Source organism: Odontesthes bonariensis, chromosome 13 (genome assembly GCF_027942865.1).
Source record: "Odontesthes bonariensis isolate fOdoBon6 chromosome 13, fOdoBon6.hap1, whole genome shotgun sequence".
NCBI lineage: Eukaryota > Metazoa > Chordata > Actinopteri > Atheriniformes > Atherinopsidae > Odontesthes > Odontesthes bonariensis.
Genome location: NC_134518.1, coordinates 38,787,779 through 38,807,849, shown reverse-complemented (window position 1 = coordinate 38,807,849; position 20,071 = coordinate 38,787,779). Strand labels below are relative to the sequence as shown.

The 20,071-nt window shown below is 46.9% G+C and overlaps 2 protein-coding genes across 2 annotated transcripts in view; one reads left to right on the top strand and one right to left on the bottom strand.

The window, feature by feature from the left end:
• Window positions 1–767: 767 nt before the first annotated feature.
• LOC142397428 (proteinase-activated receptor 4) lies at window positions 768–2,955 on the top strand. Its single transcript, XM_075480777.1, has 2 exons — window positions 768–1,344; window positions 1,566–2,955. Exons 1-2 carry the CDS (start codon window positions 1,251–1,253, stop codon window positions 2,639–2,641), a joined length of 1,170 nt encoding a protein of 389 aa, XP_075336892.1. The 5' UTR covers window positions 768–1,250; the 3' UTR covers window positions 2,642–2,955.
• Window positions 2,956–4,472: 1,517 nt separating this feature from the next.
• Window positions 4,473–20,071, bottom strand: part of arap3 (ArfGAP with RhoGAP domain, ankyrin repeat and PH domain 3) — a 106,922-nt gene continuing 91,323 nt past the window's right edge. The window contains exons 26-35 of the mRNA XM_075482058.1: window positions 14,527–14,601; window positions 14,326–14,443; window positions 11,686–11,814; window positions 10,571–10,707; window positions 10,190–10,272; window positions 6,661–6,696; window positions 6,454–6,517; window positions 6,243–6,380; window positions 5,467–5,505; window positions 4,473–5,384 (exon numbers count right to left, since the gene is read on the bottom strand). Of these exons, the coding sequence (XP_075338173.1) occupies window positions 4,923–5,384; window positions 5,467–5,505; window positions 6,243–6,380; window positions 6,454–6,517; window positions 6,661–6,696; window positions 10,190–10,272; window positions 10,571–10,707; window positions 11,686–11,814; window positions 14,326–14,443; window positions 14,527–14,601 (1,281 nt within the window). The 3' untranslated portion in view covers window positions 4,473–4,922. The remainder of the gene's footprint in view (window positions 5,385–5,466; window positions 5,506–6,242; window positions 6,381–6,453; window positions 6,518–6,660; window positions 6,697–10,189; window positions 10,273–10,570; window positions 10,708–11,685; window positions 11,815–14,325; window positions 14,444–14,526; window positions 14,602–20,071) is intronic.

The window sequence follows — 20,071 nt, the reverse complement described above, 5'->3', positions numbered from 1 at the left end:
GCGATGGAATAAGTGGGCGAGACGCAGAAATCCCAGAATAAAGCAGAGGATCAATAAGTCCAGAAAGGAGAATCAGATCGAACCATCCGAAAAAAGATCCCAGAGTTCTGTAGGAGCCAAAGAACCTTTTCTGGTCCAAAGTGTTTTACAGGTGCTTGTATCTAACCTTTAAGCCCCCCATCTGGGTTAAGGTTAGGGTTAGGGAAGAAGGGTTAGGGTTAGGAAGAAGGGTTAGGGTTAGGGAAGAAGGGTTAGGGTTAGGGATAGGGTTAGGGAAGAAGGGTTAGGGTTAGGGAAGAAGGGTTAGGGTTAGGGAAGAAGGGTTAGGGTTAGGAAGAAGGGTTAGGGTTAGGGAAGAAGGGTTAGGGTTAGGGAAGAAGGGTTAGGATTAGGGTTAGGGAAGAAGGGTTAGGGTTAGGAAGAAGGGTTAGGGTTAGGGAAGAAGGGTTAGGGTTAGGGATAGGGTTAGGGAAGAAGGGTTAGGGTTAGGGAAGAAGGGTTAGGGTTAGGGAGGGTTAGGGTTAGGGATAGGGTTAGGGAAGAAGGCAGCATTGAGGCCTGCAGGCCACACGCCGCCCACTGGACCTCAGTATTTATGTGGCCTCATACATGTTGGCTTATTTCTGAACAAGTGGAAACACGAACAGACCTGTTGAGACGCCTCGGCTCTGCTGAGCTGGGATTGGACGAGCTCGGGAGCCAGGCGGATATGAGACACACTTCCTGTTTAACCAGGGAAGGGTTAGTTTAAAAGCCTCGATCATCGCTGAATCTCACATTATGGCTTCTACACTGATGAAGACACGCTGCATTTCTGGGTTAAACCAGCAGAACACACAGTGAACTCTGGTCCGAACCGGACAGAGTCTGGTCCTGAAACTGGCCAGAGTTTGGTCCTGAACCGGGCCAGAGTCTGGTCCTGAACCGGGACAGAGTCTGGTCCGAACCGGACAGAGTCTGGTCCTGAACCGGGCCAGAGTCTGGTCCTGAACCGGGACAGAGTCTGGTCCGAACCGGACAGAGTCTGGTTCTGACCCACGACCTGCACAGACAGGAGAGGAAAGGTCCTCACAGAGGCACACATTCCACCCACACACACACACATCTGGATGGCATCAGGCCTGCAGGATCAGACGGCTCTGACGCCTGAGCTGCTCACTCTGCAGCTGCTGGAGGAAAAGGAAGCGTCTGCTGTGGATAAAACGCCCACAAAGAAGAGCTGAGCGGCACAAAACCCAAGAAGAAGAAGAATGAGGCCGTCTGTGGGGACTCTGCTGCTCGTCTCTGCGCTGACGTCTTTCTCCAAGTTATCCTCTGGGGACGAATGCTCCAACATGTCTGTCCGTAAGTCTTCTTCTTCTTCTCCTCTGGGGACGAATGCTCCAACATGTCCGTCCGTAAGTCTTCTTCTTCTTCTCCTCTGGGGATGACAGACTGACTGTTCTATCTTTGGGTCTCTGCAGGTCTACTGACTGTTCTATCTTTGGGTCTCTGCAGGTCTACTGACTGTTCTATCTTTGGGTCTCTGCAGGTCTACTGACTGTTCTATCTTTGGGTCTCTGCAGGTCTTCGGACTTTCCGGCTGACCAGGACCTGTAACTCCACGTCTCTGAATGAGAAGCAGCTGAAGCAGATCCAGGCTCCCACCACCAACGTCTACCTGCCGGTCTTGTACCTGCTGGCCTTCGGCGTGGGTCTCCCCTCCAACCTGATGGCGCTCTGGGTCCTGGTCTTCCGGACCAAACCGCTGCCCTCCACCACGCTCCTCATCAACCTGACGGTGGCGGACTGCCTGCTGCTTCTGGTGTTGCCCTTCCGCATCGTGTACCACTTCCAGGGCAACGACTGGCGGCTGGGCGAGCCGTTCTGCCGCCTGGTGATGGCGCTCTTCTACGGCAACATGTACGGATCCGTCTGGTGTCTGGCCTTTCTGGCTCTGGACCGCTACGTGGCCTTTGTTCACCCGTTCGGCGCCCGGAGCCTGCGCAGCCAGCGGGCGTCGCTGTGCATGATGGCGCTGGTGTGGCTGGTGGTGCTGGTTGCCATGGCGCCGCTGCTGGCCTCGCAGCAGACCTACGAGCTGAGCGAGCTGAACATCATCACCTGCCACGACGCGCTGCCCCAGGACACTCACAACAGCTACTTCCTGCCGTACTTCGCCACGCTGTTCGCCACCTGCTTCCTGCTGCCGCTCGCCATCATCCTGTTCTGCCACGGCGCCGTGCTGCGCGCCCTGCTGGCCGAGGGGAGGCGCTACCGCCACGCCGTCTGGGTGACGGTGCTGGTGCTGCTCGTCTTCATCGTGTGTCTGTTGCCCAGCAACGTCCTCCTCCTGCTCACCTACGTGGACGGCTTGGCGGACGGACACGGCGAGGACTTCTACGTCTCCTACATGATTAGCTTAGCCGTTAGCACCTTCAACAGCTGCATCGACCCCTTCATCTTCTACTTCGTGTCCACGGAGTTCAGGCAGAAGGCCAGGACTCTGTGTTGCCGTGGCAACGTTAAGGGCAAACCAGCCGCGGTCTGGCAGAACCGGTCCTCATCGTCTGGGGACAGGTCAAAGGTCACGCTGCTGTCCGTGTCCAAGAGAGGGACGTCTGAGACGCCATCACCCTGCCAGCAGGACAAAGTCACATGACTGCTGACAGCAAACCGGCGAACTGACCTTTAAACTGAGGTCACATCAATGCTGGTCTCTGATTGGTCCGGATCCAATCAGCTGATGTTTGTTTACACTTTAACTTTTTGCTTCATTTCTAACAACACAGAAACTTTTAAGAGTAAAACAGAAGCAGTAAAACTGTTCTGTGGTCCAGATCCAGCTCAGCTATGAACTGGACTGAGCTGGATCAGAACCTGAACCTGTTTCATTTCTCTGACATGAATTCTGCTGTTCACTGATGACACTTGATAAAACTGATTTAATGTCTGATTAAACGTCTGCCCCCCTCATCTCGTTGGTGTGTTTGTGATTTGGCACAAATAAAACTGAACTGAATGAAATACTCAGCTGTACATGCTCCCATCAGGCCAGCTAACAGGCAGCTATAACGTGGCCACCACTTTGCAGAAGACACTCAGATCTACGTGTCACTGACGGCAGGAGAACACGGGCCTGTAGATACGTTGTGTCGCTGCATCCAACAGATCAGTGTGTGGCTGCTAAACTGTTTTCTCCAGCTAAACTCAGACAAACTGAAATCATTGTCTGTGGCCCACAGAAACAAAGAGAAAGTGTTATCAGTCACCTGGAGACTCTCTCTCTAAAACCTGATGATTGTCACGTTCATGGGGTTTTCCCCATGTTTTTGGTTTTGTGTTTTTATCATGTCTTAGTTTAAGTCCATGTTTAGTTAAGTTTTGCCATTGGTTTTCCCTCATGTCAGGTTCATTGTCCCCAGCTGCACTCACTCACCAATCACCCAGTTCAGGATTTAGTTTCCAGGTTTCCTAACCCTTCATTTTGTGAATTCCTTCTCTGCATTCACCCTCCATCCCACGGTCGTAGTAAGTTAAGTCATGTTTTGTCAAGCCAAGTCTTTTTGTTTATCAACAGCTTAGTTTTTGGTATCTGGCTTTGTTTTGAATTAATAAATCAGTTTGTTTTGTCCTGCCACTCTGACCATGTTTAAATCCAGGCTGAAAACAGTTCTGTAAAGTGTTTATCTGCACTCTTCACTTTTAAATGAATGAATGAATGATTATTTTAATGTTTTTTGGAATGATTTTATCTGCCTTTTTATGTAGCTGTAAAGCACTTTGAATTGCCTTGTGTACGGATTGTGCTCTGCATATAAAGCTGCCTCACATCGGTTCCTTTAACACCAGGCCTGTTTATAGAGATGACTTTGGGTCTGAACTGGTCCTACAAACAATTTATATAGTAAAGTTAACCTCAGCTTTCTGTTAACTTGTTTCTGAAACATTGTTCTTGTGTTTTATGCCTCATATTTCGTGTTGTTGCTCATGTACAGCACTTTGTTTCAGCCACGGCTGTTTTAAAGGGCTTTATAGATGAAGTTGAGTGGAGTTGAAACACACTCCTGGGCCTCTGCTGCCCCCTGGTGCTCACTCTCAGCATCACACCCGAGTCTTTTTAGGTCTGAAGAAGAAAATTAAACTGTTTTGAACAGACTTTCTCCCCATGAACAAGTTTACGAGGAAGTCCTAAAGGGGCACCTCGTAAACTGTCTTATCTATATCCTGAGGAGAGTAAGGGGGCCATTTGTTCTTTGAAGATAACCCCCCATTTGGAGTATAAAAATTAATGTGTGGCTCTTTGTTCTGAGCGCTCAGACAAGAGACTTCAAACGCAATGTGCCTTTGAATAAACTTAAAGAAAGACAAAATCTGGATTTTCTATTATTATTATTTGAGTAGTCTTCTTACCCACTTTGATAAAAAAAAACACGTGCGCATCACGTGCCTCACGCTGCTTTAAAGTGACAGAAACAAAGTATGACGACATGTTTAAACACAGGAAGTTTATGAATCAAACAGATTTATGTTCAGATTTTATTCAGTTTATTAAAGACAGAAACAGTGAAGCGTTACTTGGTGTGTTCAGAGAGAACATGTTTGGTTCTGTTGGTTCTGGGTCAAAGGGTCCACACTCCTCTGGAGAGAGATTACTGAGAACTAACACGTCACATCTGTATGAAACTGGGGAAAGGGGGCAGAACATCTGGAAGCACATCTGGACCAACGCTGAAAACAAAGAGAATCGGCTGCGTTCCACACTGAGTTCAGCCAGTTTTCTGTCCTCCTCTGACCCGCCAACAGAACCGATCCGGTCTGAACCCGCCTCTCTCAGAGCCAATAAATGGTAAAACTTATACTGGAACTGTCCACATGGTTCTGGAGACAGAAGATCATCATCATATCCTGCTGCTCCTTTCTTCTTCTTCTCCTCTTCCTCCTCAGACATCATACGGCCTCTCCTCCTCCTCCTCCTCTTCCTCGGTGGTCTTCTTGGTGAAGGCCTCCTCCAGCTCCTGCAGGAGCAGCTCCTGTGACGGTGTGCAGACTCCCTGCAGCTGCTGCCTCCTCCTGCTCTCTGCTCCATCACCTCCTCCATCACCTCCTCCATCACCTCCTCCATCCCCTCCCCCCCCGCCACCCTGCGCCTCCTGGGAGCCTCCTCCATCCTGGACCCCCTGTGGGACCCTCAGGTGGTCCAGACGTCCGGTTTCTGCCAGCAGCAGCCTGAGTGGCGGCTGGTCCAGGACCTCCTGGGTCTCTGCGGCGCTGCTGGACAGGAAGCTGGTCTCCAGAGACTTCAGGACCTGCAGGCCGAAGTCCCCCACCTCCTCGTAGAGCGGCTCGGGGAGGTCCGGAGACTCGGAGCGCTCCCTGAACGAGTCCTGCTGGACCTTCATGGGCTGAGACACAAACGGAGAACACATCGGTCCTGGAGGAACCAGAACCAGAACATCTTCCTCCCAAAATCTCAGAAATACTCACAAAGTACATGGAGAGCGTCCTTCTGTCGTGTAGTTTCCTCTGCAGAGAACACAAAGAAACATCTGGTGAGCTGCAGGTAACCAGGGTCCACTTTAACGTTTAGGTTCAGGAATTTAGATGTTTCTGCTGCCGACACCTTGGCTGTGTTCCAAACCGCCTACTTCTCCTACTTCTCCTACTAACTTTAACTTTTTTAAGTTACCGGATGCAGACTAGATTCTCCTAAATGTTGGGTATGCATCATGAGGTTACTACTCATACTCAAACTACCCAAGATGCAACGTAACGTGACGTCGCCGATCGTCATTTCCTGTCAAAACGGCAGTTTCAAGCTAGCTACAACGAGGGTAGGTTCACTTCCTGTTTTCAAAACAAAAGCACCAATTGTATGGTAATGGCTTTCCCTATGATAAAAGGCAACGGGTATTTTATTTTGTGAAAATAACTGGAAGTGCGTTGCTCACTGCGGCTAGCTTTAGTAGCACCGAATTCGTGGGAACAAAATAGTAAACAGCCGGTATTTTGTCAGGTTTTCAACACGTTGGGGATCTAAACGACTACTTTCTCTCCTGAAAATGTTTCAAATGTTGCTAAAGTTTACAGAGTTTAGAGCTTAAGAGAAATCAGCTTCAGGCCGGCTGATTTCGGCTCGGGCAGGAGCCAAATGCATTGTGGGTAAACGCTGTGCATACTGTCTGATCGATCAGTATGTAGAATGGAGTATGCAGTATGCGGTTTGGAACACAGCTGTGGACTGGTGTGAGTCTGACTCTAACCAGCGTCTGATTGGCCAGCATCATGCTGCTGCTGCTCTCGTCTCCTCTGATGGGCACCAGCGGCATCGTGCCGAACTTCTGCTTGGAGATGTCAGACGAGGAGTGGCGGCGCAGCACCGGAGGAGCCGGGTCTTCGTTCTGAAAGAATCAGAAGACAGAAACTGAGCGGCTGCTCTGGTCCTGGGTCGGTCTGATGGACGGATGAACCCACCTGAGCCTTCAGGAAGCTGGTGACCCAGTCCCAGAGCTCGGCCTCGCAGCTGCAGCACAGGTACCTGAGCACAGGTAACAGGTCAAAGTTTCATTACTGAACTTCAACTCTACTGGTGCAGGAAATGACAAAACCTAAAGATTTCTCAGTATTTCATATTCATTTTATAGCTCTCAGGAGCATTTCAGGCTCATTGGTGATACTTACAGCTGATGTTTCTCTGACATCACGGTGAACCCCCACCTGCAGGCGGAGACAGAAAAGTTCACATTATCAGCTCTGATAGTTTCACCACCGACACGGTCCAACTGTTCCATCACTCATGAATACAGCTGACCCCCAACCTGTACGGTCATTTAGGACAAAACAACCAACCAACCAACTGACTGACCAACTAATTATATAACCAGCCAACTAATTAACTAACCAACTAACTGACTGACCAACTAATTAACTAACCAACCAACTAATTAACTAACCAACTGACTGACCAACTAATTAACTAACCAACCAACTAATTAACTAACCAACTGACTGACCAACTAATTATATAACCAACCAACTAAATAACAAACCAACTGACTGACCAACTAATTAACTAAGCAACCAACCAACCAACTGACTGACCAACTAATTAACTAACCAACCAACTAATTAACTAACCAACTGACTGACCAACTAATTATATAACCAACCAACTAAATAACAAACCAACTGACTGACCAACTAATTAACTAAGCAACCAACCAACCAACTGACTGACCAACTAATTAACTAACCAACCAACTAATTAACTAACCAACTGACTGACCAACTAATTATATAACCAACCAACTAAATAACAAACCAACTGACTGACCAACTAATTAACTAACCAACCAACTAATTAACTAAGCAACCAACCAACCAACTGACTGACCAACTAATTAACTAACCAACCAACTAATTAACTAAGCAACCAACCAACCAACTGACTGACCAACTAATTAACTAACCAACCAACCAACTGACTGACCAACTAATTAACTAACCAACAAACTAATTAACTAACCAACCAACCAACTGACTGACCAACTAATTAACTCACCAACCAACCAACTGACTGACCAACCAACCAACTAACTGACTGACCAACCAACCAACCAACTAACTGACTGACCAACCAACCAACTAACTGACTGACCAACTAATTAACTAACCAACCAACCAACTAACTGACTGACCAACTAATTAACTAACCAACCAACTAATTAACTAACCAACTAACTGACTGACCAACCAACCAACTGGCTGGCCAACTAATTAACTAACCAAGCAACTAATTAAGTAACCAACCAAGTGACTGACCAACTAATTAACAAACCAACCAACTAATTAACTAACCAACCAACCAACTGACTGACCAACTAATTAACTAACCAACCAACTAATTAAGTAACCAACCAAGTGACTGACCAACTAATTAACTAACCAACCAACTAATTAACTAACCAACTGACTGACCAACTAATTAACTAACCAACCAACTAATTAACTAACCAACTGACTGACCAACTAATTATATAACCAACCAACTAAATAACAAACCAACTGACTGACCAACTAATTAACTAAGCAACCAACCAACCAACTGACTGACCAACTAATTAACTAACCAACCAACTAATTAACTAAGCAACCAACCAACCAACTGACTGACCAACTAATTAACTAACCAACCAACTAATTAACTAACCAACTGACTGACCAACTAATTATATAACCAACCAACTAAATAACAAACCAACTGACTGACCAACTAATTAACTAACCAACCAACTAATTAACTAAGCAACCAACCAACCAACTGACTGACCAACTAATTAACTAACCAACCAACTAATTAACTAAGCAACCAACCAACCAACTGACTGACCAACTAATTAACTAACCAACCAACCAACTGACTGACCAACTAATTAACTAACCAACAAACTAATTAACTAACCAACCAACCAACTGACTGACCAACTAATTAACTAACCAAGCAACTAATTAAGTAACCAACCAAGTGACTGACCAACTAATTAACTAACCAACCAACTAATTAACTAACCAACTGACTGACCAACTAATTAACAAACCAACCAACTAATTAACTAACCAACCAACCAACTGACTGACCAACTAATTAACTAACCAAGCAACTAATTAAGTAACCAACCAAGTGACTGACCAACTAATTAACTAACCAACCAACTAATTAACTAACCAACTGACTGACCAACTAATTAACTAACCAACCAACTAATTAACTAACCAACTGACTGACCAACTAATTATATAACCAACCAACTAAATAACAAACCAACTGACTGACCAACTAATTAACTAAGCAACCAACCAACCAACTGACTGACCAACTAATTAACTAACCAACCAACTAATTAACTAAGCAACCAACCAACCAACTGACTGACCAACTAATTAACTAACCAACCAACTAATTAACTAACCAACTGACTGACCAACTAATTATATAACCAACCAACTAAATAACAAACCAACTGACTGACCAACTAATTAACTAACCAACCAACTAATTAACTAAGCAACCAACCAACCAACTGACTGACCAACTAATTAACTAACCAACCAACTAATTAACTAAGCAACCAACCAACCAACTGACTGACCAACTAATTAACTAACCAACCAACCAACTGACTGACCAACTAATTAACTAACCAACAAACTAATTAACTAACCAACCAACCAACTGACTGACCAACTAATTAACTCACCAACCAACCAACTAACTGACTGACCAACCAACCAACTAACTGACTGACCAACCAACCAACCAACTAACTGACTGACCAACCAACCAACTAACTGACTGACCAACTAATTAACTAACCAACCAACCAACTAACTGACTGACCAACTAATTAACTAACCAACCAACTAATTAACTAACCAACTAACTGACTGACCAACCAACCAACTGGCTGGCCAACTAATTAACTAACCAAGCAACTAATTAAGTAACCAACCAAGTGACTGACCAACTAATTAACAAACCAACCAACTAATTAACTAACCAACCAACCAACTGACTGACCAACTAATTAACTAACCAAGCAACTAATTAAGTAACCAACCAAGTGACTGACCAACTAATTAACTAACCAACCAACTAATTAACTAACCAACTAACTGACTGACCAACCAACCAACTGACTGGCCAACTAATTAACTAACCAAGCAACCAACGGACTGACCAACTAACTGACTGACCAACCAACCAACTGGCTGGCCAACTAATTAACTAACCAACCAACCAACCGACTGACCAACTGATCTTAAAAAATAATTCATACTGAATCAATACAGTTCACCTTCAGAGATAGTTTTAAGATGGATTAAAGACCCACAAAGAACGCGTTTTCACACATAATAGTTTCTATTTATTTATATTTATAATCAATTCAACTCTTACTGTTCTGCATTTTTAATTTTTATTATTTCATGTTATTGTTGAGTGTTATACTTTGTGAGTGAAGTTACCGGAGTCAAATTCCTTGTTTGTTTAGTCAAACCTGGCCAATAAAGCTGATTCTGATAATTCAACATATAAATAAGTGTTGGGTGTTGTGGCCACTGCTTCTGTTGCAGAAGGAAAGTTCTTCAGAATCAGAACCCTGAATGCTCAGATACGCTGTGATGACCATCAGATATGAAACTGCTGATTTACCTGCTCGGAGACTTCAGCTTCCTGCGGATTCCGATGTAGATCTTCATGAACTTCAGAGCCCACTCCTTCTCAGCTTTGATGCTCTGAACAGAGACGAGGACCATCAGAACCACAGACTGGGTTTACTGGAACCCAGTCAGAACCACGGGATCGGACTGGGTTTACTGGTTCCAACTGGAACCCAGTCAGAACCACGGGATCAGACTGGGTTTACTGGTTCCAACCGGAACCCAGTCAGAACCACGGGATCGGACTGGGTTTACTGGTTCCAACCGGAACCCAGTCCGAACCACGGGATCAGACTGGGTTTACTGGTTCCAACCGGAACCCAGTCAGAACCACGGGATCAGACTGGGTTTACTGGTTCCAACTGGAACTTACCTTCTTGTCTTTGAGCAGCAGCAGCTTGTGGTCTCGGATCTGGAACGTTCTCTCCTGGAACCTGGTCCCCTGAAGGAGCTTCGGAGGCTCCTCCCGACACCTCAACAGGCCGATCTTCATGATCTCGCTCTTATAGGCTGAAAGAGACACAGATGTGAACAGATGTTCATCCCAGTACAGCTCCAACAGTCCTGTGAGGAAGTAAAAACATCCGGACCCTAACTCTGAAGCATGACCCAGATGTTTATCAGCCTTACATCATCACTGCTTCAGATGTTCTCAGGTTTGCTTTCAGCTGGACTTCCTGAGTCTGATTAAACCTCTGAAACTCTTTGCTGCTGGACCGTGTCGCCCTGACAGGATCTAAGGAGCTCTCTCAGGCCTTTAAGTGATCTGAACGATCTAAAACCGATCCTTCCACCACAGGAACCGGGGGGACCGGGGACGTGCCCCCCCAAATATGGGAGGCAGTCACATTTGTTCAACCCAAACATTATTTTATATCTGTCAGATCTCCAATAAGAGCCTGGGTGGAACCGGGTGGAGCCGGATGGAACCGGGTGGAACCGGTTAAAACTGGCTGGAACCGGCTGGAACTGCTTGGAACCGGCTGGAACTGCTTGGAACCAGGTGGAACGGACTGGAACCGGTTGGAACCGACTGGAACCGCTTGGAACCGGTTTGATCCGGCCCGACAGCACACACGGCACCATCAGCTCAGACAGAAGGAACATGAGATGTTGGTTGAAAGCCGAACCAATAAAGAAGCAGTGTGGGGTGTGATCTAACTGTTGCCGGGTAGAAGAGGAAAAAGGCGGGGCTTTAACAGGAAGTGAGTGAATAAAGGCCTGCACAATGCAACAGTACAATGAGGACTGGTTTATTCCTTTTTCCTGCATCGAACTCTTCAGGTTCTGTTTGATTCCAGTAACTGGAGGTGATTTTCTTTAAGTCCTGAGTCCTGAACTAACTGTTGATTAGTTCTCCCAACAGCTTCCAGGCTCATCCTCACCTGGATGAGTTGACTCATTACTTTGGGGAAAAGTGTCAGAACTGACTGGAAGTAGAATGAAACATTTGTCACGTGACTGCAGCAGTTCAGGTGTGGGACCTACAGGTGAGGATGGTGATGCCCTCTCCTTTAGGAACCCTTTTCACCACCAGGTAGGCGGCGCTGGGGTCTGCCATCTTGCACCACTGCAGTGCCTGCTCCAGGACCTTCTCCTTCGGGTGTAACGGACGCTCTGAGACAACAACCACAAACCGTCAGAGGTGAGTCCAGTGTCAGGGTTACCTGTGCAGATGCATCAGACACAGGTGCACAGTTGTACAGGTGTACAGGTGCACAGTTGTACAGGTGTACAGTTGTACAGTTGTACAGGTGTACAGGTGTGCACAGGTGCACAGAAACACAGGTGTACAGGTGTATAGTTGTACACGTGTACAGAAGCACAGGTACACAGGTACACAGGTACACAGGTGTACAGAAGCACAGGTGCAAAGGTGTACAGGTGCACAGGTGTACAGGTGCACAGGTGTACAGAAGCACAGGTGTAAAGGTGTACACGTGTACAGAAGCACAGGTGCAAAGGTGTACAGGTGCACAGGTGCACAGGTGTACAGAAGCACAGGTGTAAAGGTGTACACGTGTACAGAAGCACAGGTGCAAAGGTGTACAGGTGTACAGATGCACAGGTGTACAGTTGTACAGGTGTACACAGGTGTACAGTTGTACAGGTGTACAGGTGTACACAGGTACACAGGTACACAGGTGTACAGGTGTATAGTTGTACACGTGTACAGAAGTACAGGTGCACAGGTACACAGGTACACAGGTGTACAGAAGCACAGGTGCAAAGGTGTACAGGTGCACAGATGTACAGGTGTACAGATACACAGGTGTACAGATGCACAGGTGTACAGATGCACAGTTGTACAGGTGCACAGGTGTACAGGTGCACAGGTGTACAGAAGCACAGGTGTAAAGGTGTACACGTGTACAGAAGCACAGGTACACAGGTACACAGGTGTACAGAACCACAGGTGCAAAGGTGTACAGGTGTACAGGTGTACACAGGTACACAGGTGTACAGGTGCACAGGTGTACAGAAGCACAGGTGCACAGGTACACAGGTACACAGGTGTACAGAAGCACAGGTGCAAAGGTGTACAGGTGCACAGGTGCACAGATGTACAGGTGTACAGATACACAAGTGTACAGATGCACAGGTGTACAGGTGCACAGGTGTACAGGTGCACAGGTGTACAGGTGCACAGGTGTACAGGTGCACAGGTGTACAGAAGCACAGGTGTAAAGGTGTACACGTGTACAGAAGCACAGGTGCACAGGTACACAGGTACACAGGTGTACAGAACCACAGGTGCAAAGGTGTACAGGTGTACAGATGCACAGGTGTACAGTTGTACAGGTGTACAGGTGTACACAGGTACACAGGTGTACAGGTGCACAGGTGTATAGTTGTACACGTGTACAGAAGCACAGGTGCACAGGTGCACAGGTACACAGGTGTACAGAAGCACAGGTGCAAAGGTGTACAGGTGCACAGGTGCACAGATGTACAGGTGTACAGATACACAGGTGTACAGATGCACAGGTGTACAGATGCACAGTTGTACAGGTGTACAGGTGCACAGGTGTACAGAAGCACAGGTGTAGAGGTGTACAGTTGTACACGTGTACAGAAGCACAGGTGCACAGGTACACAGGTGTACAGAAGCACAGGTGCAAAGGTGTACACGTGTACAGAAGCACAGGTGCACAGGTACACAGGTACACAGGTGTACAGAGCCACAGGTGCAAAGGTGTACAGGTGTACAGATGCACAGGTGTACACAGGTACACAGGTGTACAGGTGCACAGGTGTACAGAAGCACAGGTGCACAGGTACACAGGTACACAGGTACACAGGTGTACAGAAGCACAGGTGCAAAGGTGTACAGGTGCACAGGTGCACAGATGTACAGGTGTACAGATACACAAGTGTACAGGTGCACAGGTGTACAGGTGCACAGGTGTACAGAAGCACAGGTGTAAAGGTGTACACGTGTACAGAAGCACAGGTGCACAGGTGCACAGGTACACAGGTGTACAGAAGCACAGGTGCAAAGGTGTACAGGTGTACAGATGCACAGGTGTACAGTTGTACAGGTGTACAGGTGTACACAGGTACACAGGTGTACAGGTGCACAGGTGTACAGGTGTATAGTTGTACACGTGTACAGAAGCACAGGTGCACAGGTGCACAGGTACACAGGTACACAGGTGTACAGAAGCACAGGTGCAAAGGTGTACAGGTGCACAGGTGCACAGATGTACAGGTGTACAGATACACAGATGCACAGGTGTACAGATGCACAGTTGTACAGGTGTACAGGTGCACAGGTGTACAGAAGCACAGGTGTAGAGGTGTACAGTTGTACACGTGTACAGAAGCACAGGTGCACAGGTACACAGGTACACAGGTGTACAGAAGCACAGGTGCAAAGGTGTACAGGTGTACAGATGCACAGGTGTACAGGTGCACAGGTACACAGGTGTACAGGTGCACAGGTACACAGGTACACAGGTGTACAGGTGCACAGGTACACAGGTGTACAGGTGCACAGGTGTACAGGTGCACAGGTGTACAGGTGCACAGGTACACAGGTGCACAGGTATACAGGTGCACAGGTGCACAGGTACACAGGTGCACAGGTACACAGGTGCACAGGTGCACAGGTGTACAGATGCTTACCCAGCTGCCCGTCCTCGATGGCCTCGAACGTCATCCAGACGTCTTTGTCTCCGGCAGGTACGTTCCTCAGGTACAGAACCTGATTGGTCAGCTCCTCGGCACACATGGTGGGAGACACCTGCGGGGTTGGAGGTCACAGGGGTCACACCTGAGTCTCACCTGAGTTTCACCTGAGCGGTAACAGATGCTGGGCAGACGTACCTTCAGGGTGATGCAGCAGTCGGGGATCTTCATCTCCAGATAGACCTCGATGATCAGATCTCCGGCCTGAGAGCGCTGCAGACAGACAGAACAGTTTGCCTTCCCTAGGTGATCACATGACAGTTTCCCTTCCCTAGGAGATCACATCACAGTTTACCTTCCCTAGGTGATCACATGACAGTTTACCGTCCCTAGGTGATCACAGTTTGCCTTCCCTAGGTGATCACAGTTTGCCTTCCCTAGGTGATCACATGACAGTTTCCCTTTCCTAGGTGATCACATGACAGTTTACCTTCCCTAGGTGATCACATGACAGTTTACCTTCCCTAGGTGATCACATGACAGTTTACCTTCCCTAGGTGATCACATGACAGTTTCCCTTCCCTTTGTGATCACATGACAGTTTACCTTCCCTGAGTGATCACATGACAGTTTACCTTCCCTTTGTGATCACATGACAGTTTACCTTCCCTTTGTGATCACATGACAGTTTACCTTCCCTGAGTGATCACATGACAGTTTGCCTTCCCTGAGTGATCACATGACAGTTTACCTTCCCTAGTTGATCACATGACAGTTTACCTTCCCTAGGTGATCACATGACAGTTTACCTTCCCTTTGTGATCACATGACAGTTTACCTTCCCTGAGTGATCACATGACAGTTTACCTTCCCTTTGTGATCACATGACAGTTTACCTTCCCTGAGTGATCACATGACAGTTTACCTTCCCTAGGTGATCACATGACAGTTTACCTTCCCTGGGTGATCACATGACAGTTTACCTTCCCTGAGTGATCACATGACAGTTTACCTTCCCTTTGTGATCACATGACAGTTTACCTTCCCTGAGTGATCACATGACTGTTTACCTTCCCTGAGTGATCACATGACTGTTTGCCTTCCCTTTGTGATCACATGACAGTTTACCTTCCCTGAGTGATCACATGACAGTTTACCTTCCCTGAGTGATCACATGACAGTTTACCTTCCCTGGGTGATCACATGACAGTTTACCTTCCCTGGGTGATCACATGACAGTTTACCTTCCCTGGGTGATCACATGACTGTTTACCTTCCTTAGGTGATCACATGACAGTTTACCTTCCCTTGGTGATCACATGACAGTTTACCTTCCCTTGGTGATAACATGACAGTTTACCTTCCCTAGGTGATCACATGACAGTTTACCTTCCCTTGGTGATCACATGACAGTTTACCTTCCCTTGGTGATCACATGACAGTTTACCTTCCCTGGGTGATCACATGACTGTTTACCTTCCTTAGGTGATCACATGACAGTTTACCTTCCCTTGGTGATCACATGACAGTTTACCTTCCCTGAGTGATCACATGACAGTTTACCTTCCCTGGGTGATCACATGACAGTTTACCTTCCCTGGGTGATCACATGACAGTTTACCTTCCCTGGGTGATCACATGACTGTTTACCTTCCTTAGGTGATCACATGACAGTTTACCTTCCCTTGGTGATCACATGACAGTTTACCTTCCCTTGGTGATAACATGACAGTTTACCTTCCCTAGGTGATCACATGACAGTTTACCTTCCCTAGGTGATCACATGACAGTTTGCCTTCCCTTTGTGATCACATGACAGTTTACCTTCCCTAGGTGATCACATGACAGTTTACCTTCCCTGGGTGATCACATGACAGTTTGCCTTCCCTGGGTGATCACATGACAGTTTCCCTTCCCTAGTTGATCACATGACAGTTTACCTTCCCTAGGTGATCACATGACAGTTTACCTTCCCTAGGTGATCACATGACAGTTTACCTTCCCTGGGTGATCACATGACAGTTTGCCTTCCCTGGGTGATCACATGACAGTTTCCCTTCCCTAGTTGATCACATGACAGTTTACCTTCCCTGGGTGATCACATGACAGTTTACCTTCCCTGAGTGATCACATGACAGTTTACCTTCCCTGAGTGATCACATGACAGTTTACCTTCCCTAGGTGATCACATGACAGTTTACCTTCCCTAGGTGATCACATGACAGTTTACCTTCCCTAGGTGATCACATGACAGTTTACCTTCCCTGGGTGATCACATGACAGTTTACCTTCCCTGGGTGATCACATGACAGTTTACCTTCCCTGGGTGATCACATGACAGTTTACCTTCCCTAGGTGATCACATGACAGTTTGCCTTCCCTGGGTGATCACATGACAGTTTACCTTCCCTGGGTGATCACATGACAGTTTACCTTCCCTAGGTGATCACATGACAGTTTACCTTCCCTTTGTGATCACATGACAGTTTACCTTCCCTTTGTGATCACATGACAGTTTACCTTCCCTAGGTGATCACATGACAGTTTACCTTCCCTTTGTGATCACATGACAGTTTACCTTCCCTTTGTGATCACATGACAGTTTACCTTCCCTAGGTGATCACATGACAGTTTACCTTCCCTTTGTGATCACATGACAGTTTACCTTCCCTAGGTGATCACATGACAGTTTACCTTCCCTTTGTGATCACATGACAGTTTACCTTCCCTTTGTGATCACATGACTATTTGCCTTCCCTGGGTGATCACATGACAGTTTACCTTCCCTAGGTGATCACATGACAGTTTACCTTCCCTAGGTGATCACATGACAGTTTACCTTCCCTGGGTGATCACATGACAGTTTACCTTCCCTAGGTGATCACATGACAGTTTACCTTCCCTTTGTGATCACATGACAGTTTACCTTCCCTTTGTGATCACATGACAGTTTACCTTCCCTAGGTGATCACATGACAGTTTACCTTCCCTTTGTGATCACATGACAGTTTACCTTCCCTTTGTGATCACATGACAGTTTACCTTCCCTAGGTGATCACATGACAGTTTACCTTCCCTGGGTGATCACATGACAGTTTACCTTCCCTAGGTGATCACATGACAGTTTACCTTCCCTTTGTGATCACATGACAGTTTACCTTCCCTAGGTGATCACATGACAGTTTACCTTCCCTTTGTGATCACATGACAGTTTACCTTCCCTAGGTGATCACATGACAGTTTGCCTTCCCTGGGTGATCACATGACAGTTTACCTTCCCTAGGTGATCACATGACAGTTTACCTTCCCTAGGTGATCACATGACAGTTTACCTTCCCTAGGTGATCACATGACAGTTTACCTTCCCTGGGTGATCACATGACAGTTTACCTTCCCTAGGTGATCACATGACAGTTTACCTTCCCTTTGTGATCACATGACAGTTTACCTTCCCTTTGTGATCACATGACAGTTTACCTTCCCTAGGTGATCACATGACAGTTTACCTTCCCTAGGTGATCACATGACAGTTTACCTTCCCTAGGTGATCACATGACAGTTTACCTTCCCTGGGTGATCACATGACAGTTTACCTTCCCTAGGTGATCACATGACAGTTTACCTTCCCTAGGTGATCACATGACAGTTTACCTTCCCTAGGTGATCACATGACAGTTTACCTTCCCTGGGTGATCACATGACAGTTTACCTTCCCTGGGTGATCACATGACTGTTTACCTTCCCTGGGTGATCACATGACAGTTTACCTTCCCTAGGTGATCACATGACAGTTTACCTTCCCTAGGTGATCACATGACAGTTTACCTTCCCTTTGTGATCACATGACAGTTTACCTTCCCTTTGTGATCACATGACAGTTTACCTTCCCTAGGTGATCACATGACAGTTTACCTTCCCTGGGTGATCACATGACAGTTTACCTTCCCTTTGTGATCACATGACAGTTTACCTTCCCTTTGTGATCACATGACAGTTTACCTTCCCTGGGTGATCACATGACAGTTTACCTTCCCTGGGTGATCACATGACAGTTTGCCTTCCCTAGGTGATCACATGACAGTTTGCCTTCCCTGGGTGATCACATGACAGTTTACCTTCCCTTTGTGATCACATGACAGTTTCCCTTCCCTTGGTGATCACATGACTGTTTACCTTCCCTGGGTGATCACATGACAGTTTGCCTTCCCTAGGTGATCACATGACTGTTTTCTTCCCTAGGTGATCACATGACAGTTTACCTTCCCTGGGTGATCACATGACAGTTTACCTTCCCTGGGTGATCACATGACAGTTTGCCTTCCCTAGGTGATCACATGACAGTTTGCCTTCCCTGGGTGATCACATGACAGTTTACCTTCCCTTTGTGATCACATGACAGTTTCCCTTCCCTTGGTGATCACATGACTGTTTACCTTCCCTGGGTGATCACATGACAGTTTGCCTTCCCTAGGTGATCACATGACTGTTTTCTTCCCTAGGTGATCACATGACAGTTTACCTTCCCTGGGTGATCACATGACAGTTTGCCTTCCCTGGGTGATCACATGACAGTTTGCCTTCCCTGGGTGATCACATGACAGTTTGCCTTCCCTGGGTGATCACATGACTGTTTGCCTTCCCTAGGTGATCACATGACAGTTTGCCTTCCCTAGGTGATCACATGACAGTTTGCCTTCCCTTTGTGATCACATGACTGTTTGCCTTCCCTGGGTGATCACATGACAGTTTACCTTCCCTTTGTGATCACATGACAGTTTACCTTCCCTAGGTGATCACATGACAGTTTGCCTTCCCTTTGTGATCACATGACTGTTTGCCTTCCCTAGGTGATCACATGACAGTTTACCTTCCCTGGGTGATCACATGACAGTTTGCCTTCCCTTTGTGATCACATGACTGTTTGCCTTCCCTGGGTGATCACATGACAGTTTGCCTTCCCTGGGTGATCACATGACAGTTTACCTTCCCTAGGTGATCACATGACAGTTTACCTTCCCTGGGTGATCACATGACAGTTTGCCTTCCCTAGGTGATCACATGACAGTTTGCCTTCCCTGGGTGATCACATGACAGTTTGCCTTCCCTAGGTGATCACATGACAGTTTGCCTTCCCTGTGTGATCACATGACAGTTTGCCTTCCCTAGGTGATCACATGACAGTTTCCCTTCCCTAGGTGATCACATGACAGTTTCCCTTCCCTAGGTGATCACATGACAGTTTACCTTCCCTAGGTGATCACATGACAGTTTACCTTACCTGGGTCATCACATGACAGTTTGCCTTCCCTGGGTGATCACATGACTGTTTTCTTCCCTAGGTGATCACATGACAGTTTACCTTCCCTAGGTGATCACATGACAGTTTACCTTCCCTGGGTGATCACATGACAGTTTGCCTTCCCTGGGTGATCACATGACAGTTTGCCTTCCCTGGGTGATCACATGACAGTTTACCTTCCCTGGGTGATCACATGACAGTTTACCTTACCTGGGTCATCACATGACAGTTTGCCTTCCCTGGGTGATCACATGACTGTTTTCTTCCCTAGGTGATCACATGACAGTTTACCTTCCCTAGGTGATCACATGACAGTTTACCTTCCCTGGGTGATCACATGACAGTTTGCCTTCCCTTTGTGATCACATGACAGTTTACCTTCCCTGGGTGATCACATGACAGTTTACCTTCCCTTTGTGATCACATGACTGTTTGCCTTCCCTT

Excerpts from the sequence above, each read along its gene's own strand:
- LOC142397428 (XM_075480777.1), top strand. The coding sequence starts at position 1,251 with ATGAGGCCGTCTGTGGGGACTCTGCTGCTCGTCTCTGCGCTGACGTCT. Across the intron at positions 1,345-1,565 it reads ATGCTCCAACATGTCTGTCC|GTCTTCGGACTTTCCGGCTG; the intron begins GTAAGTCTTCTT and ends GGGTCTCTGCAG.